Here is a 25,159-nt window from a genome sequence, read left to right on the forward strand (position 1 = left end):
AGTTAGGAAGTTTTTCCTCATGTCCACCCTGAACTGCCCTTGCTGCAATTTAAGTCCATTGCTTCTTGTCCTGTCCTCAGAGGTTAAGAAGAAGAATTTTTCTCCCTGCTCATTCAAACAACCTTTTATATGCTTGAAGTTGATGAAAGTTTCAAAGGGGAATTCAAATGGATCGAAAACAGAGTGTTGTAACCCGGGGTTCTTTCAACCCAAAGCTCTTGGTAACTTTACTCTGTGCCAGGTGGTGTCAGGAAATAAATCCGTGGAGAGATGGCCACCCAACCAATAGCTTGCTGGCACAAACAATACAATACAAGAGTGGTCTCAGTTAAAGCTTTATTTTATTGAGTCTCAAGCACTTACACACATCTGCAACATGCGAGGAAAACACCCCCAACCCTCGATAGTTACCAAAGTGTGGTGTGGCTCTCAGGCGGTGCATTGGCCCATCTTTCAGCTGCCCTTGGGAATCCTAAATTGTATCCATGAAGAGATCCCGAAGAGTCCAAACCTCTCACCGCTTCTTTATCCTTGTTGGTAGACAATGACATATCAAGCAAAAAAAAACCAAACCATGTTCGGTAAGCCATTTCAAAAGCTAAGTGAGAGGTTTTCTCTGCTTGCTAATTAGCCAGATGTGTTCCTGTAAATTTTGCATGTCTTGAGGCCCTGACGGACACCTCTGAGACAGCAAATGTAGACAGGCCTCTTGCTTTTCTCCTAAAACACAGGCCCCAGCACATCCAACAGAGATTTCATCAGGGAGGGACGTAGGTGCAGGCAAAGTTTGAGCCAGAGGCTCCCTTCCTTCCTGGCTTAGTCATGCATGGAATGGGTTCCCTAGGGAGGTGGTGGAATCTCCTTCCTTTGAGGTTTTTAAGGTCAGGCTTGACAAAGCCCTGGCTGGGATGATTTAGTTGAGGTTGGTCCTGCTTTGAGCAGGGGGTTGGACTAGATACCTCCTGAGGTCCCTTCCAACCCTGATATTCTATGACTGTATGATTCTCTGCTAAGCTGCACTCCCTCAAGAAGGCCCACAAGTTTTGGCTGCTGTTAGCAACACGTATGATCATCAATTTTTCACTATTGGTACTGATCCATCAAAATCTCCCCATACAGTGGGATCGTTTGGAGTTTAAATCCCAGTTTCCATCTATTGGTAAAGCCACTTCTGGGAAGTTTGGCTGTTTTTTCTCCCTATATGAGGATGCCAAAACTTTGCGAAATAACATAACTCAATAATGACAGTGCTGAGTGAAGCAGGTTTGAATGGATCAGTGAAGAACATGATGGGAGAATCTCTTGCCCTGATTCTGAGTCATCAGATGTCACCTGCTCTGGAATTTCACTTGACTCTTTCATTTTCATGTCGTCTACCTCTCTGCAATGTGGGTTTCTCTCTTTCTGGGCTGTTCAGTCACCCACGTGGCGATTAGTTTAGATTGACAGGATGTTGCTCAGATTTATTGGAGACTTTGAGACAAATGGCTATTTGCTAAAATGATTTCTGACTTTAGTTTGGCTTTCCCCCCACCCCTGCATGATGACATGGAGAAAGTTCAAGTGCAGTTCAGTCAACAGGAGAGAATGCGCCAATCTACTGGACATGCCAACAAAGAAAGAGCAGTGATTTAAAATCTCCACTTGGAAATGGTGAATAACAGCAGACCCCAAACTGGAACTAACTGAAGGAAGTGCAGATGATCCCAGAGGAGTACTAGTGTTTAATTCACTATTAGCTCAGATGATCTGGGAAGAGAATTCCACAGTAAGTGACTTGGCACTAGGCAAAATATTCATATAGTTGGTTCCAAAAGCATTTGTAACCCCACAGAAATCTCTCCTAGCTGATCCAATGACATGGGAAATGCTGCCCTTCATAATGCAAATGTGGAGGAAATAGAAGTAAGGGGTTTTTTGTTGAATTCACTCTTTGTAGGTGAGGCAAATTTGTATAAAATGAGATCAGTGTATAAAATGAAATAGTTGCAGAAAAATAACTATTTTTTAATAGAAACTCTAGCTTTGGTAACTTACAGAGATCCCGACCCAGGCCTGTATCTAGTCCCTAGCCTAGATCTGTGCCACCAAAAAGAAACACTGGGCATGTTTAGGAAAGTGACTCTTCACTAACACTGCTGAGATTTCAAGTGGTCTGGTAAAGGGTTCTACTTCAGAGAAGTGTAAATTTACCCTCACCAAGGGCAAGGATTTGGAAAGAACTGGCATAGAAACGGTATGCACACAGTTCTTGGTTTTCACCCAGTAAAGGTAGCTATGGTGACCAATGGCGCAAGGGAAATTGAACTAAGGAATGGTGTTCTAAAAACAGTGTCACTGATTACAGTCCCAAAAGATGTCATGGTTAGCCTGAGAACAATCATCCTTCACTGTTTGGATTCAAAATTTCATGAGGCAAAGAGAGAGAGAGAGAGAGAGAGAGAGAGAGTCCTTTGGAGGATATTCCTTCCTTGTGGATCCCAAACTGGCTGCCTGAGTGGGTAAAAAGGATTTTCATGCTCTGGAAATAACCAAAGAGGGGACTGAATGTGTCGGGCTCCGATTTCAGGCTCTAGGATGCATGAATATTGAGTCCTCGTTCTGTTTTTGTCTCATAAAGCTTGTCTGCACTTAAAAATGCAGCATTGGTGGAGCTGCACCGCTTCTTCCTGGGGGAATTCTGCGCCGCTGCGGATGCACAGAATTCGTCTGTCTCACATAATTTTGTATTTTCCTGCCTAAAAATCATTTTGCCTAAGATATGCTGCAGTTCCTCCTTTTCCCCACCAGAGGCCAATGGTGGGCAAAAGACGGAACTTCAGCACTTCTTAGGCAAAACGTATTTTAGGCAGGAAAATACACAATTTTATGTCCAGTGCTGCAGAATTCCCCCAGGAGTAGGAGTTCATCACAGCACCCTGACCGCAGAACCAGGTTAGGACAGAGGGGGGTACACAGGGCTACCGAGGGGTCACAGATTGGGGTTCAGAATGGCTAGTGGGGAGGACAGGCTGGAGCATGAGCTCAGGAGCTAGTGGGGTGAGAGCGTTTAGCCTAGGGATGGAGGAGGGGACCCATGGGGATGGGGAGTGTGGGGACAGGGGCAGACATGCCTGACTGAATGGGAGACGCTTGGGGTCCGCCAGGGTCTGCATGGGGGAGGCTTCCCAACACCCTAACAATCCCCCCACAGAAAAACTTCCCACCCACACCTAACACCCTCCAGGTTCACTGCTAGGCTCCCTCCCTCTCTCTCTGCTCCTCTGTTACCCCCGACTCCCCCAAGCCTTTGCACTGCTTCTGACAGGTGCAGGAAATACAGCTCTGTATTGTAATTTAAATGAATTGCACAAAGCTCTGTGTTAATATGCCTCGTAAGGAATCTATTTGTAAAAAGAACAACAAAATTACCAGATTTTTTTTTTCTGGTCTGTATTGTTACAGACATACTTGTTGACAGATCTTTTGAAACTCAAGTTGCAGTGGGGAAGGTTTAGGTTGGATATTAGGAAAAACTTTTTCACTAGGAAGGTGGTGAAGCACTGGAATGGGTTCCCTAGGGAGGTGGTGTAATCTCCTTCCTTAGAGGTTTTTAAGGTCAGGCTTGACAAAGCCCTGTCTGGGATGATTTAATTGGGGATTGGTCCTCCTCTGAGCAGGGAGTTGGACTAGATGACCTCCTGAGGGCCCTTCCAACCCTGATATTCTATGAAATTATCAAAATAATTGTAACTGGCATGATTATATTGTGCTATTTTGACAAATAAACTATGCAGAATTTTCAAATATTGTGCACAGATTTTTGGATTTTTTTGGTGCAGAATTCCCCCAGGAGTAACCACTGTGGTGCTTTAATGAAGAAGCTCTATGCTGAAAGAAGAGAGCTCTCCTGTTGGCTTTGTTAATCCACCTCCCTGAGAGGCATTAGCTTTGCCAGCAGGAGAAGCTCTCCCACCAACCTGGCATTGTCTGTGACGGGTTAGTTCTGTATAACTAGGTCGCTCAGAGATGTGGATTTTTCACACCCATGACCAACGTTAGTATACCGATCTAGGACCGTAGTGTAGATCAAACCTTAGTTTTTTTTCTTGTGTTTTATGTATTTGCGTCTCTTCTCCTCTACCTCCACCTACTTCAAAAGATTAAAAAATGTGAAAATACAAGAGAGGGGGTTTTTTTGCACAGTGCAAACATTCCCACAGAGGAGACCCCTTCCATGAATGCATATGGCAGAAAAGCAAGAGAGACATGAACTCACAGAAGTGGGACCAAGTTTCAGAGGGGCAGCCGTGTTAGTCTGTATCCACAAAAACAACGAGGAGTCTGGTGGCACCTTAAAGAGTAACAGATTGATTTGGGCATAAGCTTTCATGGGTAAAAAACCCACTTCTTCAGATGCGTGGAGTGAAAAACTGGAAAGTGGGAGTGGGAGGCTCCTATGTCGTGACAAGCCACAACTTGGTTTCACTTGGTGGCAATGAGGATCAAAAGAAAACGAACATATATGACAAGTTTTTGTGATCTTTGAATGTGTGATTGTGAAGGCTGCGAGTCTGTCATGGAGGTCACAGATTCCGCGACTTCTGCAGTGGCTGGTGCTGGCCCAGGGCGGTTTGGCTGTGTGGGAGGGGGCTCAGGGCTAGGGGCAAGGGTTTGGAGGGGACGCTTACCAGGGGGTGGGGTTTGCAACTGCTAGGCGGCAGAGGGGGTCTCCGCCCAGCGCGCCACCAGGCCCCATCCCCACCGCTCCCATTGGCTACGATTCCCGGCCAATGGGAGCTGCGGCAGCCGGCGCTTGTGGCAGGAGCCGCGGAGGGGCTCCTGCCCTGGCCCCTGCCTCCACCACCTAGGAGCTGCAGGGTCGTGGAGCCAGGTAGGGAGCCCCGCCAACCCTCCCTCCCCCAGCACCAGCCGGAGTCCTGGGTCGCACGTCATGGCCCGCCCTCCCCAGTACCAGCGCGGCTCCCCACCGCACGCCGCGGCCTGTCTCCCCCCCCCGCCCCCCCGGCCCGTACCAGAGGGGGTCCTGGTCTGTGTGCCGCAGCCCGGCCTCCCTCTTCCCCAGCACCAGAGGGGGGCCCAGGTCACCTCGACCCTCTCCCCCAGCACCCGTGGTGCCCCAGACCACTGCACTTTGCAGTGCACTCCCGCCCAAGTTTTAGTCACGGTGGGTAGTTTTAGTAAAAGTCCTGGACAGGTCATGGCCCGTGAATTTTTGTTTAGGGCCCGTGACCTGTCCAGGATTTTTACTAAAAATACCCACCGTGACTAAAACGTAGCCTTCGTTATCGTTACCAATGTTGCCTGATTTTGGGGGGGCTGTTTATTATTGTTATAGACTTGCCAGTTGATGGGAGCAGAGGGTTTTCATCCCAGAACCAGGCTACACAGAATCAAATGTCGTGAGTTCCAACGGTTTGCAGGTGTAACCCACGCACCTCCTGGGTGTGGTGCTCTGTCCCATCTGGTGGCACGGAGATCACTTAGAGAGAGAAGAATGAGTCTGCTCTACAGCCTGAGCTAACGGCCCATTGGCTTTTGGCTCATGGGGTGAGGCTGATGCACTAAGCTCCAGAGGTCCGAGGTTTGATCCCACCCGCCGATGACCGGGGTCTGTCAGCATTACACAAGGACCCTTGGGAGCTGTGGCAAGAACACTCGCGCTGAGGACAAAACAAAGCCTCGGAGACTTTTATTAAAATAAATGAGAAACTTATAAAAGCTCCAAACCACAAAATCAAAAGGAAATAATACAGTTCTGGGGGTATTATAATATCATTTTATAAAAGCTTCCTCTATTAACATACTCACTCCCTTCCTTGCGGACCCGTTGGTAAGAGTCAAAGGACCAGCCTCGTCTCTGGCTTGCCAAATGAGTCCGATGGTCCAGGTTCCTCAACGCTCGACACTGATGGTGAATAATAGAGCTGAAGGGTCAGCTGCTGAGTAGCTAAATTAACAGCTAAAAGACTCAAAAGATAAAGATGAAAAAGCCAAGAGCTGGAAAAAGCTAGCGAGAGCGGCTTCCGCTTGGTGGTCTGCCCTCTTCTGGGGTCTGAGCACTCTGAATGTTCATGCCAGTGCCCAACCTTCCATGCCCAAATCTAATTTCCTCACCCCCATAATATTGGGGTGCACTTATCCTATAGTCTAATATATTCATATAAATTAACGCCAACGAGCTCATTCTCGAAACCTGTAGCTCAAACCAGTTTCTGGTCGTTACCTCCATGTTCTTGTGGTGTACCTTGTGGTTACCGTTGAGTCCCAAATTTCTTAACTAAACGTGTTTAGTTCCCCAAAATCTCAAAGGGTCACTGTTAGGCCAGTTATCTATGCCAAAGGTCACAAGTCAATACAGGATACAGACCTGTAGGATCCTTGCGTTACAGCCAAACATCACAGAATAGTCCTATACAAAAATATAAGCCAAATATAATCAAATAAACAAACAATAAAGGCAGGATATAAAGAAGCAAGCCAGCAGGCTAGCCCTATGGGATAAACCAATGAAAAGGAAATTAAGGATGAAGTTATGGGTGAAAGAGTAAGATAACTTCCCCCCCCTTCAGTGTAGGTAATCCACCTCCCCTAGTGGCGGTAGCTTGGGCCTCTGCAATGATGACGGAAGCATGAAGGGGCATATGAACGTTTAGCATATCTGGCACGTAAAAACCTTGCAATGCCGGCTACAAAAGTGGCATGCGAACGGCTGTTCTCACTTTCAGGTGACACTGTAAATAAGAAGTGGGCAACATTATCTCCCGTAAACGTAAACCAACTTGTTTGTTTTAGCAATTTGCTGAACAGGAAGTAGGACTGAGTGGACTTGTAGGCTCTAGTTTTACACTGTTTTCTTTTTGAGTTCATTTATGTAACAAAAAAAAGCTACATTTGTAAGGGCAGGTCTACACTATGGGGTTAAGTCGACCTAAGCTACACAACTGTGTTACGCAGCTAAGTTATTCACATAGCTGTAGTCCAGTGGTCTCAAACACGGGGCCTTTCGGGGAAGGGGTTGGAATGAGGGCAGGGAAGGGGTAAGAAGAGGCAGGGCAGGGGCGGGGCCTCATGGCAGGGGCGGGGCCAGAGGCAGCCAGGGGGCATGTCAGTGATGTGGCCCTCTGGCCAATGTACTAGTCCTCATGTGGCCCTTGTGGTCATTTGAGTTTGAGACCCCTGCTGTAGCCGCTGTATCTTACTGCAGTGTCTACACCATACTGAGTCGATGGGAGAAGCTCTCCCGTCAACTTACGTTATGCTTCTCGTTCCGGTGGAGTACCGGAGTTGACGGGAGAGCGACCGGCGGTCGATTTAGCGGGTCTTCACTAGAGCTGCTAAATCGACCCCCGGTGGATCAATCACCATATAGAATCATAGAATATCAGGGTTGGAAGGGACCTCAGGGGGTCATCTAGTCCAACCCCCTGCTCATCATCGAGCCACGGTAAGTGGAGACAAAACCTAAGCTGCACTTTTACAATAAAGAGATTGCACGGCAGAACTTGTATGAGGTGACCTGAAAAATACAATTTCCTCTATCTTTTTTACAGTGCAAATATTTGTAATAAATACTATAAAATGAGCACTGTGTACTTTTTATTCTGTGCTGTAATTAAAATCAATATATTTGAAAATGTAGAAAAACATGCAAAAATATTTCTAATAAATTTCAATTCGTGTTCTATTATTGTTTAACAGTGCGATTAAAATGGCATTTCCTTTTTTTAATCATTCATTCTTTGAGTTAACCGTGAAGAATTGACAGCGCTAATAAAATACACTGCATTATCGTCTACTACGGCCGTTGGACAATGAGGCCGAACACAAACACATCCCCTTCCTGCCTACACAACAGCTGACTTCTGTTCAGGGAATATATCAAATATACATCTTTGGGTTCCTTTGTCTTTAACACGGAAACATTCATCTTTTCCTTGTAAATTTTGATCCTCACACACATCCCAAATTTTCATGGGCCACACACTGAAACATGTCAATGGTTTTCCATTGTTGGTTTTCTTTATGTGACCAGGAATGATGATCAGCGGAGTCACATAAGCAAATTTTTTGTTAGCTGGATTCCCACAGGCACCACCGGATATGTATCAACAGTGAGACCGGGGCGTAGAGTTATATATGCTCATAGAACCATTTGCTCTTTATTCAGCATAAAGCTTAACAACTTCCACCAGGCCATTAATGGTCTCTCCCCTTCTGTAACATTTTTCCACTCAACTTTTTGATTTCCAAAGGAAAATTTCCTCGCATGCCTTCCCAAATTATTTGAATGACCAATTGCTAACTTATTTCCTGAGCCTGTGAACAGGCTAGTGCTAAGGACACATTTTCGTGTACCGATTTCATAGTCCCTGCTGAAAGTAACAAATCCTTTTCACCGCGCTATTGCCATACTGGCAGTATTTTGGCAACTAAGTGTTGCCCCATTCTTAATTTTGACAAGGATGCACTGATGGACTTTTCAATTCTTCTATATTAACCGAGTTGGGGAGGGATATTATGAAAATTAGTCAGACAGGGATATTGTAATGGAACTTTAGGTTGTTTTTTAGCACATTCACTGCCCTGAGTTTCTTTAATCCATTCAGGGGGGCTCCATTTCTCCTATATCCCAGATATTCACCGGCCAAGGCGCATTGGGGCAGTTTCCTGATGTTTGCAATTGTTGTCCTGGGGGAAGAGTCAGTGTGCTGGGCCTTGATTCTCAGATTTGAAGCAGGTGAGGCTCATTCAATCCCATTAACATCCTATTGTCAATGTCCCCTCCTGGCTGCGATGAAATCCCATGACCTTCAGTATCCCTCATTTTGGGGTAAATACCGGGATCCTAAAAGGATTCACCTCTTCTTGTTTCTGTATGAGTTTAAGGTGGTCAATATTACATATTGTGACTTTAGGTCCTGTACAATTTCCTAACATAGTGTTAGAGTATCCAGTCATTAAGGACAACCTAGATTGGGATGGAGATTTTGGAGATAGCCCGCTGGCCATTATGGTCTAGTAATGGGTAAACCCCTTTTCCCAACACAAGCAACAGCTGCTGTGATTGAATACTAATGGATTAATCCAACATTGTACCATCATCCAGAATTCATTTCTCCAGACATTTACTGCATGAATGTCGACAGGCCAGCGAACAGGGTTGGCTAGCAGACAAACATACAACACACACACACGACAGAAGCTTCTTCATTATGGTGCCCTTCTATTGGCTCCAGCCTTTCCTTGGAACTCTGAAAGACAAAAACATTTTTCTACCCCACCCCCCCCGCCTTCCCCTTGGTGGGGCTAATTAGAGGTTACTGCTTGAAATCCCCTTTCCATGGAACCATTTTAACTTTGGCTTGTTTAGCCTCTATGCCCAGATTTCTCCCTGGTATACTGTTGGGCTGGCTTTTTCCACAGAGTTCAGTGGGCCTTCCCATTTCATGCCCAAGGAATGATCTTGTTCTGCACATTTTCAATCCAGCCCCTGCTTTCCAATCTCCCACTAAATCGGCTTTTTTACATTAAGGCCCAATTGTTCTGCTCTTTTCTTGCGGGTTTCTGTTAATGCCTCCAAAAGGGACTGGATCCTTTGGTTATTTAGCACTCTGGGTTGCCACCCATCTGGAATATCTACATCTAGCCACCCTTTTTGGGGTGTTCTCATGTCCCTTCCTGTCCTTGCTACAAAGGGACTGCAACCATGACTCGCTCGGACCAACCTCAAGGCTGTTAGAATCATAGGCAGTTTTTCATCCCAATCTTCTTCATTTTCTTTTAACATTTTTCTTAAAGCATCCTTTAGAGTGCGGTGAGTTTGTTCCACTTGTCCTGAGGATTGGGGGTGTCCTGCAATGTGGAACCTTTGCTTAAAGCCGAGTATTTTACATAGTTCCTGCAGAGTTTTCCCAACGAAGTGTGGGCCTTGGTCCGAATTGATTTTTTTGGGCAGGGCCCACGGGCTAATCACCATATTAAACGATTGCAGGGCTGTAGTCAAAGCTGTGATGGTTTTTATTGGGATGGCTTCTATCCATTTTTTTAAAGAGATCTGCAATCCTCAAACAATACTTGTTATTTCGCGGGTGACTAGTAGGGGTCCAATATCGTCCATCTGTAACCGGGCCCACGGACCCTCCATCCTTTGGTGAGCAATGGGACCCTTTTGTACCTGAGGGCCTGCATCGACCATAGCACATTGCAAACAAGTATTACACCACCGCTTTACATCTTCCTTGAGGGTGGGCCACCACCCTGTGTCTTTGATCCTATCCAGAATTTTGTCCACCTCAAAATGCCCTTGCTCATGCACATACTGAATCAATTCAGCCCTAACTTTCTTAGGCACTAACCACCTTTTAGGCTGTTCCCCAAGATCTGAGTCATGCTCAGTGACCCACACCGCCCCTCCAGGGTCTTTATGTACATGCCATTTTCCTAGGATAGTTTTTTGCTTCAGTAATCATTCAATTTCATCGTCCCCATCCTGTAGGGCTTGTAGAGCCAACATCTCTGGGCTTGTCACCTGCTTTTGTGCTCTGGTTACTGCTTTGATTACCTTCTCTTCCTTGCCTTGTGTTAACATGGTCGCTTGTTTGGCTAACACATCCGCCCTGTTATTCCAAAATCCATCCTCACTCCCTGGTTTCTGAGGTGTTTCCATGTGTTACATAACTGTCTCCCTTTCTTCATACCACCACTTGCTCCCAGTACCGTTCACGAGCTACTGGCTTTCCATCTCCTGGGCACATATCCCTAGCTGCCCAGATGGGCAGTCACACCACTACGGCTCTGCACACCTAGTCCGAATCGGTAAAAATTGCCAGGGCGGCTTCCTGATCCTCCAGCTGTAACACCTTAATATCATCACCACCACTTCTGCAGCTTGTGCGGCGTGTGGCTTTACTGGTCCCTTTAGTTCCTGGTCGGTATTTACCTTTACAGCTCCAAGTCCTGTCTTAGCTCTCCCAGCACTAGAATCGCTAGACCCATCCACGAACCAGATTTGTGCATTTTTCTCTTGAGCTTTCTGTAGGGTGAGTCCTGATTTCACTGGCCACTCCACCCTTTTATACTTTGGGAGGGGGCACTCATGCTCCTGCCCTTGCACTTTCAGGGCACATGGTACAGGGGATAGTACCTTTCCCTTTTCTAGTTATCCCTCGATTTACAAGGGCCAGAGTCCATTGTGCCAACGTAGGATTAGATACCTGTCCCTCCTGCACTTTTCCTGATATTATGTATTTTAACGGGGAATGTATTGTCTGTACTATGATGTTGGATCCTACAATTATATATTCCCAATGCAGCAAGGCCCATACCAAGGCCAAGCACTCTCTCTATTTACACAGCGTGTAAAATTCTGCTCAGTGTAATTCAGTGTTTTGGCTCTACAGACCCCGAGTTGTAATTGCCCCATGCTTTGCTTCTGTAATAGCACTGCTCCCAGAGCTACAAACCATACTAGCCAGTGGCGGGATAAATGGTTCTCCCACCTTTGGATACGAGAGGGCTGGGGCCTGGGCCAAATCCTGTTTCAGAGTCAGCGATGCCTTTGCTTGATAAGGTCCCCACTCCAATTGCCCCCCTTTCTTTAGGAGAAAATACAGTGGATGACTCTTGTCAGCATACATTTCAATAAAATCTCTTGAGAAGTTTACAGTTCCCAAAAGGGCTCTTAACGATGCCCCATGAGTAGGGGCGGGAAGTTTTCAGTTCCACCCAGTGTGCTGCTGGGGTTTGTCCTTCCTTTCCCAATATGACCCCTAAATATTTTACCTCTTGCTGTACCAATCGGGCCTTGGCTCTGCTAGCCTTGAATCCAGTGTCTTGGATGATCTGTAATACCTGCTCAGTGAGCCTACCAACCTCCTCCCTATAGTCCCCATGCACCAATATATCATCAACATAGGAAATTACCCTATTTTGGGCTTCAGGTATCAATTTTTCCCACATCTTAACCACATGGGAGGGACAAATTGCAGGTGCATTATGAAAATCCTGGGGGACCCTTGTAAAACACAGCTGTTGTCCCCAGGAAGTGAACCCAAATTTGTGCCAAGACTCAGGGCGTAAGGGAATGGCAAAGAAAGCATTTGCTAAGTCTATTCCTGAGAACCACTGTGCTCCTGCATCAACTACTTCTTGGTACTTGGCCACCCCCGGGGCAGTGGCAGGGGTTACTGCAGTTAATGCTCTAAAATCAACTGTCATTCTCCAGGTCTTCCCATCCCATTTCAGTACAAGCCAAATCGGGGCATTATTAGTACTAGCCATTTGCACAACGACACCCTGTTCTAACAAACGTTCTATGGAAGATTTTATTCCTTCCTCTGCCTCCTGAGGATACCGTATTGACACCGTGGAGTGGGGGCAGGCCCTTGGATTAAAACCTCAGCATCCATTTTCCCACACTCCGATTTATTTTCAGCCCATACCCCAGGAAACTTGTCCACCCATGGGTCCCCTTCTTCAGCTTGCCCTCCTTCTGAGGCCTTTACCGCCACACACCTACGTACAGCATTACTGGAGGGGGGTGACTGTTTCTGCTGGCTCGTCACTATTTGCCCATAGGAACCCAATGGCTAAATCCGCGATGAGTCTCCCCTCATTAAGGTAAGGTGTTCCCAATATTCCATCCTCCTTACCCCTATTCCCAATCTGATCCTGCTTCTGAACACGTTATTTTACCCATGACTCCCAATTCCCTGGGTGGGTCAGGATCGGTCTCCCGATAAATGCTTTCATGGTCTCCCCTGTATACGATACTAGTTGTCTCGAATTTTCTGTTGCCACAGCGTCCCCGGGAAGCCATTACTCGCCAAGCACACATACTGATGCACTGGTGTCAATTAGCTTAGCGGGGCACGTTTCTTTTGTTGTTGCTGTGTATCATTTGGCTCAGACTCAGCAGGGAACCAACTGCAGGAGTTCAGAGTCCTAGATTCAGACAGTCTAAGGCCAGAGGGGAGGACTGTGATCCTCTAGTCCAGTGGTTCCCAAACTGGGGTTCATGAACCCCTTGGGGGTTCGCAAAATGTTACAGGGGGTTCCCGGGAAAAAATTCCCTAATGGTGGACAGAGCTGTCCCGAGGGACCCCGGGCAGCACGGGGCCAGCAGCCCGGAGCCCCTGCACTTCCAAGAGCTGAGCAGCTCAAAGCAAGCAGCTCTATCACACTGAGGACATTTAAACTCCAAGACACCTTTTAAGAAATGGAAAGGGAGGTGGATTTTTTTTTTTTTTTTGCTGTTTTTAAAATTCAATAGGCAGCTCGTATGGTTTTTAAAATTATGACAAAGAACAAGTTTAAGCTTCGTTGTAACGTGCGTTATTTGCCTGGACTGCTCAAGACCTGAATGCTTGTGTAGAGGGAACTCTTTGAGTTGGCTTCTTGAAGCCCTTCGGGCTGGTTCACATCTGATGCTCCCGGAGGAAACCTAGGAGCCTCCTCTTACAATAGGAGTATTCAAAGTGATACAAGCTGCCACAGTGAGATCTGGGAAGAGTGTTGCCGTTTTCAGAATGTAATAAAATACTGTAATGATGAATAATAATAAATAGTGTGTAATAAGAATGTCGTAAACACAAAGTTTATGTTTCCAAGATCACGGCTTTTAGCATTTATACTCGGGTAAAGGAGAAAATCCCAGGAAATATCCATTTTTAGGAGGGGGCTCGCGAGACTTGACATTTTAGTGAAACGGGTTCGTGGGTTGTTAAACTTTGGGAACCACTGGACTAGTCCGACTGCCGGTGGGATACAGGCCATGGCACGCCTGGAATTCATGCCTGGATAAACTACAGAGGCATCAACCCACAGCCACCCTGCCTCCCCCACACACCCCCCACAGCCATCCAGCCTCCCCCAGCCCCCGCTTCCCCCACACCCCCCCCACAGCCACCCTGCCCCCCATACACCCCCCACAGCCCCCCTGCCTCCCCCACAGCCCCAGTGCCTCCCCCACACACCCCCCACAGCCATCCAGCCTCCCCCAGCCCCCGCTTCCCCCACACACCCCCCACAGCCACCCTGCCCCCCATACACCCCCCACAGCCCCCCTGCCTCCCCCACAGCCCCAGTGCCTCCCCCACACACACCCCACAGCCACCCTGCCCCCACACACACACCCCACAGCCACCCTGCTTCCCCCAGCCCCCCTGCTTCCCCCACACACCCCCCACAGCCATCCAGCCTCCCCCAGCCCCCGCTTCCCCCACACACCCCCCACAGCCACCCTGCCCCCCATACACCCCCCACAGCCCCCCTGCCTCCCCCACAGCCCCAGTGCCTCCCCCACACACCCCCCACAGCCACCCTGCTTCCCCCAGCCCCCCTGCTTCCCCCACACACCCCCCACAGCCCCCCTGCCTCCCCACACAGCCTGCCCCCACAGCCCCCCTGCCTCCCCCACACACACCCCACAGCCCCCCTGCCTCCCCCACACACCCCCCACAGCCCGCCTGCCTCCCCCACAGCCCCCTGCCCATCCCCCCCACACCCACTCCCCCCGGCCACGCCCCCATCCCCCCCGTGACCTGCAGCGCAGGTGCGGGGCTCGGCGGGTCACGATGACGCGCCCGGTCCAACGTTCGCGCCGCTGCTCCAACCGCCCTAACGGAACAACCCACCGCGCGCCGGGTGAGGTGAGGTCACGGCTCGCGGTGCCGCGCCAACCGCCCTCAGGGAACCCCCCCAAGGGAGCCCCACGGCTCGGCACGCGGCACGTCACTTCCGGGCTGCTCCCCGCGACCTTGCGGCCCCGCGCCCCGCGCTCGGCAACGAGCCTCGCGCGCGCGCGGCCGCGGGGGTCACGCGCCCCGCAGCCCCGCCCCCGGCCGGGGTCCCCGCCCTCGCCCACCCCTCTCGCCCGCCGTAGCTGCGCTGGGTGTCCCCCCCCACGGCTGCCCCCAAATCCCCCCTCCCCGAGAACTGACACCCCCCCCACGGGTGCCCCCAAATTCCCCCTCCCCCACGGGTGCCCCCAAATTCCCCCTCCCCGAGAACTGACACCCCCCCCACGGGTGCCCCCAAATCCCCCCTCCCCGAGAACTGACACCCCCCCCACGGGTGCCCCCAAATTCCCCCTCCCTGAGAACTGACACCCCTCCCCCACGGGTGCCCCCAAATCCCCCCTCCCTGAGAACTGACACCCCTCCCCCACGGGTGCCCCCAAATTCCCCCTCCCTGAGAACTGACACCCCTCCCCCACGGGTGCCCCCAAATCCCCCCTCCCCGAGAACTGACACCCCTCCCCCACGGGTGCCCCCAAATCCCCCCTCCCCGAGAACTGACACCCCCCCCACGGGTGCCCCCAAATCCCCCCTCCCTGAGAACTGACACCCCTCCCCCACGGGTGCCCCCAAATTCCCCCTCCCTGAGAACTGACACCCCTCCCCCACGGGTGCCCCCAAATTCCCCCTCCCCGAGAACTGACACCCCTCCCCCACGGGTGCCCCCAAATCCCCCCTCCCCGAGAACTGACACCCCCCCCCACGGGTGCCCCCAAATTCCCCCTCCCCGAGAACTGACACCCCTCCCCCATGGGTGCCCCCAAATTCCCCCTCCCTGAGAACTGACACCCCCCCACGGGTGCCCCCAAATTCCCCCTCCCCGAGAACTGACACCCCCTCCCCCACGGGTGCCCCCCAAATCCCCCCTCATAGAATCATAGAATATCAGGGTTGGAAGGGACCTCAGGAGGTCATCTAGTCCAACCCCCTGCTCAAAGCAGGACCAACCCCTAATTAAATCATCCCAGCCAGGGCTTTGTCAAGCCTGACCTTAAAAACCTCTAAGGAAGGAGATTCTACCACCTCCCTAGGTAACGCATTCCAGTGTTTCACCACCCTCCTAGTGAAAAAGTTTTTCCTAATATCCAACCTAAACCTCCCCCACTGCAACCTGAGACCATTACTCCTCGTTCTGTCATCTGCCACCACTGAGAACAGTCTAGAGCCATCCTCTTTGGAACCCCCTTTCAGGTAGTTGAAAGCAGCTATCAAATCCCCCCTCATTCTTCTCTTCTGCAGACTAAACAATCCCAGTTCCCTCAGCCTCTCCTCATAAGTCATGTGTTCCAGTCCCCTCATCATTTTTGTTGCCCTTCGCTGGACTCTCTCCAATTTATCCACCTCCTTCTTGTAGTGTGGGGCCCAAAACAGGACACAATACTCCAGATGAGGCCTCACCAGTGTCGAATAGAGGGGAACGATCACGTCCCTCGATCTGCTGGCTATGCCCCTACTTATACATCCCAAAATGCCATTGGCCTTCTTGGCAACAAGGGCACACTGCTGACTCATATCCAGCTTCTCGTCCACTGTCACCCCTAGGTCCTTTTCCGCAGAACTGTTGCCGAGCCATTCGGTCCCTAGTCTGTAGCGGTGCATGGGATTCTTCCGTCCTAAGTGCAGGACCCTGCACTTATCCTTATTGAACCTCATCAGATTTCTTTTGGCCCAATCCTCCAATTTGTCTAGGTCCTTCTGTATCCTATCCCTCCCCTCCAGCGTATCTATCACTCCTCCCAGTTTAGAATCATCCGCAAATTTGCTGAGAGTGCAATCCACACCATCCTCCAGATCATTTATGAAGATATTGAACAAAACCGGCCCCAGGACCGACCCCTGGGGCACTCCACTTGATACCGGCTGCCAACTAGACATTGAGCCATTGATCACTACCCGTTGAGCCCGACAATCTAGCCAGCTTTCTACCCACCTTATAGTGCATTCATCCAGCCCATACTTCCTTAACTTGCTGACAAGAATACTGTGGGAGACCGTGTCAAAAGCTTTGCTAAAGTCAAGAAACAATACATCCACTGCTTTCCCTTCATCCACAGAACCAGTAATCTCATCATAAAAGGCGATTAGATTAGTCAGGCATGACCTTCCCTTGGTGAATCCATGCTGACTGTTCCTGATCACTTTCCTCTCGTGTAAGTGCTTCAGGATTGATTCTTTGAGGACCTGCTCCATGATTTTTCCAGGGACTGAGGTGAGGCTGACTGGCCTGTTGTTCCCGGGATCCTCCTTCTTCCCTTTTTTAAAGATTGGCACTACATTAGCCTTTTTCCAGTCGTCTGGGACTTCCCCCGTTCGCCACGAGTTTTCAAAGATAATGGCCAATGGCTCTGCAATCACAGCCGCCAATTCCTTCAGCACTCTCGGATGCAACTCGTCCGGCCCCATGGACTTGTGCACGTCCAGCTTTTCTAAATACTCCCTAACCCTAGGGACGATTTAGAAAATAGTCTAGAAAATAGGGTTAGGGTTAGGGTTAGTCTCGGGGAGGGTTCCCCTCCCCGAGAACTGACACCCCCCCCACGGGTGCCCCCAAATTCCCCCTCCCCGAGAACTGACACCCCCTCCCCCACGGGTGCCCCCAAATCCCCCCTCCCCGAGAACTGACACCCCCCCACGGGTGCCCCCAAATTCCCCCTCCCCGAGAACTCACGCCCCCTCCCCCACGGGTGCCCCCAAATTCCCCCTCCCCGAGAACTCACGCCCCCCCCCCCACGGGTGCCCCCAAATCCCCCCTCCCCGAGAACTGACACCCCCCCCACGGGTGCCCCCAAATTCCCCCTCCCCGAGAACTGACACCCCCTCCCCCACGGGTGCCCCCAAATCCCCCCTCCCCGAGAACTGACACCCCCCCACGGGTGCCCCCAAATTCCCCCTCCCCGAGAACTCACGCCCCCTCCCCCACGGGTGCCCCCAAATTCCCCCTCCCCGAGAACTCACGCCCCCCCCCCACGGGTGCCCCCAAATCCCCCCTCCCCGAGAACTGACACCCCCCCCACGGGTGCCCCCAAATCCCCCCTCCCCGAGAACTCACGCCCCCTCCCCCACGGGTGCCCCCAAATCCCCCCTCCCCGAGAACTGACACCCCCCCACGGGTGCCCCCAAATTCCCCCTCCCCGAGAACTCACACCCCCTCCCCGAGAACTGACACCCCCCCCCACGGGTGCCCCCAAATTCCCCCTCCCCGAGAACTCACGCCCCCTCCCCCACGGCTGCCCCCCAAATCCCCCCTCCCCGAGAACTGACACCCCCTCCCCCACGGGTGTCCCCCCCAAATCCCCCCTCCCCGAGAACTCACGCCCCCTCCCCCACGGGTGTCCCCCCCAAATCCCCCCTCCCCGAGAACTGACGCCCCCTCCCCCACGGGTGCCCCCCAAATCCCCCCTCCCCGAGAACTGATGCCCCCTCCACCTCGGGTGCCCCCCAAATCCCCCCTCCCCGAGAACTGACGCCCCCTCCCCCTCGGGTGACCCCCCCAAGTCCCCCCTCCCCGAGAAGTGACGCCCCCTCCCCCACGGCTGCCCCCCAAATCCCTCCTCCCCGAGAAGTGACCCCCCTTCCCCACGGGTGCCCCCAAATCCCCCCTCCCCGAGAAATGACGCCCCCTCCCCCACGGGTGCCCCCCAAATTCCCCCTCCCCGAGAACTGACACCCCCTCCCCCACGGGTGCCCCCCAAATCCCCCATCCCCGAGAACTGACGCCCCCTCCCCCACGGGTGCCCCCCCAAATCCCCCCTCCCCGAGAACTGACGCCCCCTCCCCCACGGGTGTCCCCCCAAATCCCCCCTCCCCGAGAACTGACGCCCCCTCCCCCACGGGTGTCCCCCAAATCCCCCGTCCCCGAGAACTGACGCCCCTTCCCCCACGAGTGCACCCCCAAATCCCCCCTCCCCGAGAACTGACGCCCCCTCCCCCACGAGTGCACCCCCAAATCCCCCCTCCCCGAGAACTGACGCCCCCTCCCCCATGGCTGCCCCCAAATCCCCCCCCCGAGAACTGACACCCCCTCCCCCACGGGTGCCCCCCCAAATCTCCCCCCCTTGAGAACTGACACCCCTCCCCCATGGGTGCCCCCCAAATCCCCCCCTCCCTGAGAACTGACGCCCCCTCCCCCATGGCTGCCCCCCAAATCCCCCTCCCCGAGAACTGACACCCCTCCCCCATGGGTGCCCCCCAAATCCCCCCCTCCCTGAGAACTGACACCCCCTCCCCCACGGCTGCACCCCCAAATCCCCCCTCCCCGAGAACTGACACCCCCTCCCCCACGGGTGTCCCCCCAAATCCCCCCTCCCTGAGAACTGACACCCCCTCCCCCACAGGTGCCCCCCAAATCCCCCCTCCCCGAGAACTGACACCCCTCCCCCACGGCTGCACCCCCAAATCCCCCCTCCCCGAGACCTGACACCCCCTCCCCCATGGGTGCCCCCAAATCCCCCCCTCCCCGAGAACTGACACCCCCTTCCCCACGAGTGCACCCCCAAATCCCCCCTCCCCTAGAACTGACACCCCCTCCCCCACGGCTGCCCCCAAATCCACCCTCCCCGAGAACTGACACCCCCTCCCCCACGGGTGTCCCCCCAAATCCCCCCTCCCCGAGAACTGACCCCCCCCCCACTGTAATTGGGCTGGGTGTCTCACCACCCCCAAATTCCCGCCCCCCCCCGGGACCTGACCCCTCTCGTCTGCCATAGCTGCACTGGGTGTCTCCCCACCCCCACAAGTGCACCCCCAAATCCCCCCCCGAGAACTGACACCCCCACAGGTGCATCCCCAAATTCCCCCCAAGAACTGACACCTGCCCCCCCCCGCTGTAATTGGGCTGGGTGTCTCCCCACCGCCAAATTCCCCCTTCCCGAGAACTGACACCCCCCTCTTAAATTTTCTTCTTCGAACCATAGAAGATCAAGGTTGGAAGGGACCTCAGGAGGTATCTAGTCCAACCCCCTGCTCAAAGCAGGACCAATCCCCAACTAAATCATCCCAGCCAGGGCTTTGTCAAGCCTGACCTTAAAAACTTCTAAGGAAGGAGATTCCACCACCTCCCTAGGTAACGCATTCCAGTGTTTCACCACCCTCCTAGTGAAAAAGTTTTTCCTAATATCCAACCTAGACCTCCCCCACTGCAACTTGAGACCATTACTCCTTGTTCTGTCCTCTTCTACCACTGAGAATAGTCTAGAACCATCCTCTCTGGAACCACCTCTCAGGTAGTTGAAAGCAGCTATCAAATACCCCCTCATTCTTCTCTTCCGCAGACTAAACAATCCCAGTTCCCTCAGCCTCTCCTCATAAGTCATGTGTTCCAGTCCCCTAATCATTTTTGTTGCCCTTCGCTGGACTCTCTCCAATTTATCCACATCCTTCTTGTAGTGTGGGGCCCAAAACTGGACACAGTACTCCAGATGAGGCCTCACCAATGTCGAATAGAGGGGAACGATCACGTCCCTCGATCTGCTCGCTATGCCCCTACTTATACATCCCAAAATGCCATTGGCCTTCTTGGCAACAAGGGCACACTGTTGACTCATATCCAGCTTCTCGTCCACTGTCACCCCTAGGTCCTTTTCCGCAGAACTGCTGCCGAGCCATTCGGTCCCTAGTCTGTAGCGGTGCATTGGGTTCTTCCGTCCTAAGTGCAGGACCCTGCACTTGTCCTTATTAAACCTCATCAGGTTTCTTTTGGCCCAATCCTCCAATTTGTCTAGGTCCCTCTGTATCCTATCCCTGCCCTCCAACATATCTACCACTCCTCCCAGTTTAGTATCATCCGCAAATTTGCTGAGGGTGCAATCCTCGCCATCCTCCAGATCATTTATGAAGATATTGAACAAAACCGGCCCCAGGACCGACCCCTGGGGCACTCCACTTGACTCCGGCTGCCAACTAGCCATGGAGCCATTGATCGCTGCCCGTTGAGCCCGACAATCTAGCCAGCTTTCTCTCCACCTTATAGTCCCTCCCCTGCTGTAATTGCGCTGGGTGTCTCCCCACCCTCACGAGCGCACCCCCAGATTCCTGCCCCCCCAGGATCTGACCCCTCTCACCTGCCGTAGCTGCCCTGGGTGTCTCCCCACCCCTACGAGCGCACCCCCAAATTGCTCCCCTTGAGAACTGACACTCCCACACCCCCAAATTCCCCTCTGAGAACTGACACTCCCTTCCCACTATAGTTGCTCTGGGTGTCTCCCACACCCCCCACAGGGGCACCCCCAAATTCCCCCCCCCCAGAGAATTGACACCCCCCCCCAGCCTGGGAGGCTTTGTCTTCTGTGGGCTGGGCTGGGCAGGATCAGTCTGGGGGCACGGGATGTCATTTACCCCCCAGAATAGCGAACCAACTGGCACAGGAGATTGCCAGTCCGTACAAGGATTTTTACGACCTCTCTCTATCCGGGGTAGCACCCTACAACCGGAGAGTAGCGAACATCCTTCCTATACTTAAGGGAGTGGAAAATTCATTGAGACCAAGGCCAGCAGGGACCTGTGATGGAGGCCCACCCTACTCACCCCTGGGCAGCACCTCCTTGGGGTGCAGGTGGAGAATCAGCTCACCAACTCTATGGAAAACCCCAGGGTCAGTTGTCGGCAGGGGGGCGCTGAAGATGCTGAGCCTAAGGGGGCCCGTAAGGTGTAAATCCGGCCCTGCTGCCGAGGGTTGCCAAACCTCCAGTTATCCTGGAGTCTCCAGGCACTGAAGAGCAAATCTTTAATTAAAAATTAGGGATGAAACCTCCAGGAAAACCAAAATTGGCAACCTTAAACCTGCCCATTTCCTCTCTTTAAAGAGCCCGCTCAGCTCCTTGCCCAGCTGGACTTCATCTGCAATTAGACCCTAGCACACCAAGGCTTTCCTCCAGGTGCAGCCTCTAGGTTAATTGGCCTAATTAATGCCTTTTCGGGGGGGAGGCTGTGTGGGGTGGACACACCATCGCAGGACCTTCGCAATCCTCTAGTCTGACCCCCTGTATCACACAATCATTCCTGGAGCAGAAACACGTCCAATCTTGATATAAAAATTGCCAGGGATGGGGCATCTACCGTGACCCTTGGGAAATTGTTCTCACTTTGAACAATTTGCGCCTTATTTCCACTCTGAAGTCGTCTGGCTTCAATTTACTAGACTGAAAAGCCCAGTATTAAATATTTGTTCTCCACGTAGCTCAAGGGCGGGCAAAATACAGGCCGGATCCGGCCCATCTAACATTTCTGTCCCGCCTCCTCTGCCCCCTTGGGATCTCTGAGTCCGAGCTGCTAAAAGCCCCGCAGCGCAGCGGGGCTCAGGCAGGCTCCCTGCCTGCCATGGCCCCACGCCGCTCCCGGAAGCAGCTGCTGGCCCATCTCTGCAGAAACCGGCCAATGGGAGCTGCAGGGGTGGTGCTTGCAGGTGTGGGCACGGCCAGGAGCCGCCTGTGGCAAGCACCTCCCGGCCAGAGCCTGCACCCCTGCCCCAGGTCAGACACCCCCCCTCCCCGCACCCAGATTCCCTTCCAGACCTCGCACCCTCTCCATTAACATCATAGAAGTGTGCGGCTGGTGACGACTTACCAACATTCATGGAGGGGCCCCCCCTGCAAAAATGATTGGCCACTCCTGACGTAGGTACTTCTAGATTATAATCAACTCACCCCTTAACCTTTTCTTCGGCAAGCTAACTAGATTGAACTCCTGAAGTCTCTCGCGCGCAGGTCGGTTTTTTAATCCTTTCGTCATGGCTCTTCTCTGACTCCTCTCCAATGTATCCACGTCCTTCCTGAATTTGGGCCCCAGATCTTTCTCAGAGTCACTGCTTCCCCGGAGAGAGTCCCCCATTCTGTAAGTATCGCTGACGCTCCTTGTTCCTAGCTATATATAGTTACATTTTAAGAGGTATTAATTTGCATATTCTTTGTTTGCACCCAGTTTATCAAGCACTCCAGATTGCAGTGACCCTCCTCTCCATTGTTTTCCGCTGCCCCAGTTTTTGTGTCCTCTGCAAACTTTCTCAGTGATGATTTTGTTTTCTTCCAGGTCATTGATTAAAGATATTAAATAGCATTGGGCCAAGAACCAATCCCTGCAGGGCCTCACGACAGGAGCACAGTCCAAACCAGAGCTTGTAGGTACAGACAACAGGATCCCTCAGTCACGTCCATCTTCAGGGGTGGGGAGCCCAGACCCCGGTGCTGGGCCGCCCTCCGTTTCCCCAGCCAGCTCCAAACTCAGACCCCCGTCCTTTGGCCTTTGTCTCTTTCCCAGGCCAGGAGGCCACCTGATCTCTTTGTTCTCCAACCCCTTCAGCTGGCACCTTGCAGGGGAGGGTCCCAGGCCATCGGTTGTGAGGAGACAGGGTGTCGGCCATTCTCTGTGCAGACCCCTGCCCTCTAGGGCTCTGCAGCAATCACACCCCCTTATCCCACCACCAAGAGACTTAAGAAATGCATAGGGGAAACTGAGGCACCCACACAGCATTCGGAGAAAATATTAAGAACAGTCCCACCTCGTCACAGTCCCCATTTACAGTTACATTTTCTGACCGTTCATTTAGCCAGGTTTTAATCCATTTCATGTGGGCCATTTTCATTTTGTAGCACGCATTTTGTAACCAAAATGTGTGCTACCCAGTCCAACACCTTACAGAAGTCTAAGTCTGTTCTCCTAATGCTATTACCTTTGTCAACTAAACTTGTCCTCGCCTCAAAAAAGATCTCAGGTTAGACTGACGGATCTGTTTTCCACAAACCCATGTTGATTGGCATGAATTACATTGACCTCCTTTAGTTCTTTATTAATGGAGTCCCATAATATACTGGCATGGTACCGCATGGGATGGGTGTCACAGAACGCTGAACTGTATCGCGCTGGTCAGCCAAGTGGTGCTTGACTGGCCTCCCGCCGGATCAGGGACACCCAGCGTGTGGCAGGATTCGGCCACAACAGGGATCGGGAAGAACCAGGGTGGGGGAGATGGGAGGATGCTCCCCGCCCCCCAGACTCCCAGCTTTTCCCACAGCCCCATGAGAAGCCGTAATCAGCTTCAGGTTACTCAGGGGAAACTGAGGCACGGAGGGGCAAACATCCCCCAAAGTGAGACACCAAGGATTAGAACCCAGGCATCCTGGCTCCCATTCCCCCAGCCCCATGCTCTAACCACTAGACCCCACTGTCGTCCCAGAGCCAGCAGAGAACCCAGGAGTGAGCTGGGACCTGGACTGGCGCAATGCCCCGTGGTGGCCTCTAGTCCCCTCCTGTTCCTTTCATGTCCTTGCAATAGGCACAGGGCAGCCCCATCTCCTCCCCCCTCGAAATGGGAGCAGGGGGCGATCAGACCATCATTGGTCCTCCAAACCTCCCCTCTGCATGGGACCCGTGCTCCAGATTTGTTAGCAAGATTAAGGGGGATGAGAGAGACAATGCCAGCTAGGCACCCTCCCTCATAGACAGAACCCAGGAGTCCTGCCTCCCAGCTCCCCCGGCTCTAACCACTACCCCCCACTCCCCTCCCAGAGCCAGGGAGAGAACCCAGGAGTCCTGGCTCCCAGCCCCCCCCCTGCTCTAACCCACTACCCCCCACTCCCCTCCCAGAGCTAGGGAGAGAACCCAGGAGTCCTGGCTCCCAGCCCCCCCTGCTCTAACCCACTACCCCCCACTCCCCTCCCAGAGCTAGGGAGAGAACCCAGGAGTCCTGGCTCCCAGCCCCCCCTGCTCTAACCCCACTCCCCTCCCAGAGCCAGGCAGAGAACCCAGGCGTCCTGCGAGCAAACAGCCCGGTCCCTCCCCCGCCTCTGACCAGCCCCCGTCTCCTCCTCCGGCTGCGAAGTCACCGCCCGGCCAAGCGCTGCCGGGGACGGGGACCGGGACCGGCTCGGGCCGGGTCCGAGCGCGGCAGCCGGGCGCGGGTTTGCCCGGCACAGGAAGGGGCTGGAGCCGCCGGGAGCGGTGGGAGCCGGGAGGAAGGAGGCAGGAGCCGGGGAGAACAAAGCCCCGAGATCCGAGGGACGCAGCTGGAATCCAGGTGGGGACAGAGACTGGGGGGGCTGGGAGCCAGGACTCCTGGGTTCCTGGAGGGGGGGGGTCCTCCTTGGTGTGGGGGGGGAGGAGGGGGAGGTGCCAGGAGGGGAAGGTCAGTGGGGCAGCTGTGGGGTGGAACTGTCTCTAGGCAGCCAGGAAATTCCCCGGGGAAGGGGAGTTAATTGGATCCTGTCCCTGTTTGTGCCCCCTAGTTCTTCCCCTTTTCTCTCTCAGTGTCACACGTGGCTTTAAAATCCAGAGAGATTCCCCCCTTTCCCCTCCAAGCATCCACTCTCTGGTCTCCCCCCCCCCAACCCCCCTATTTCCCCCTGTTCTCTCCATAATCATCAAATGTCAGT

General features: G+C 52.8%; 1 protein-coding gene across 3 annotated transcripts in view; it reads left to right on the top strand.

The window, feature by feature from the left end:
• Positions 1-14,569: 14,569 nt before the first annotated feature.
• The window catches only part of LOC141978911 (uncharacterized), a 37,992-nt gene continuing 27,402 nt past the window's right edge, over positions 14,570-25,159 (top strand). Inside the window, exons 1-2 of one of the 3 annotated variants that reach the window (XM_074941289.1) lie at positions 14,624-14,651; positions 22,581-22,625. Coding sequence is in view for 1 of the 3 variants with exons in the window: in XM_074941285.1 (XP_074797386.1) it covers positions 14,577-14,651 (75 nt within the window). In the remaining 2 variants the exon portion in view is untranslated. Of the gene's footprint in view, positions 14,652-22,580; positions 22,626-24,596; positions 24,805-25,159 lie in introns of those variants that run through there. The other 2 variants (XM_074941285.1, XM_074941287.1) reach the window with 2 other exon arrangements.

Source organism: Natator depressus, chromosome 28 (assembly GCF_965152275.1).
Source record: "Natator depressus isolate rNatDep1 chromosome 28, rNatDep2.hap1, whole genome shotgun sequence".
NCBI classification, from domain to species: Eukaryota; Metazoa; Chordata; order Testudines; family Cheloniidae; genus Natator; species Natator depressus.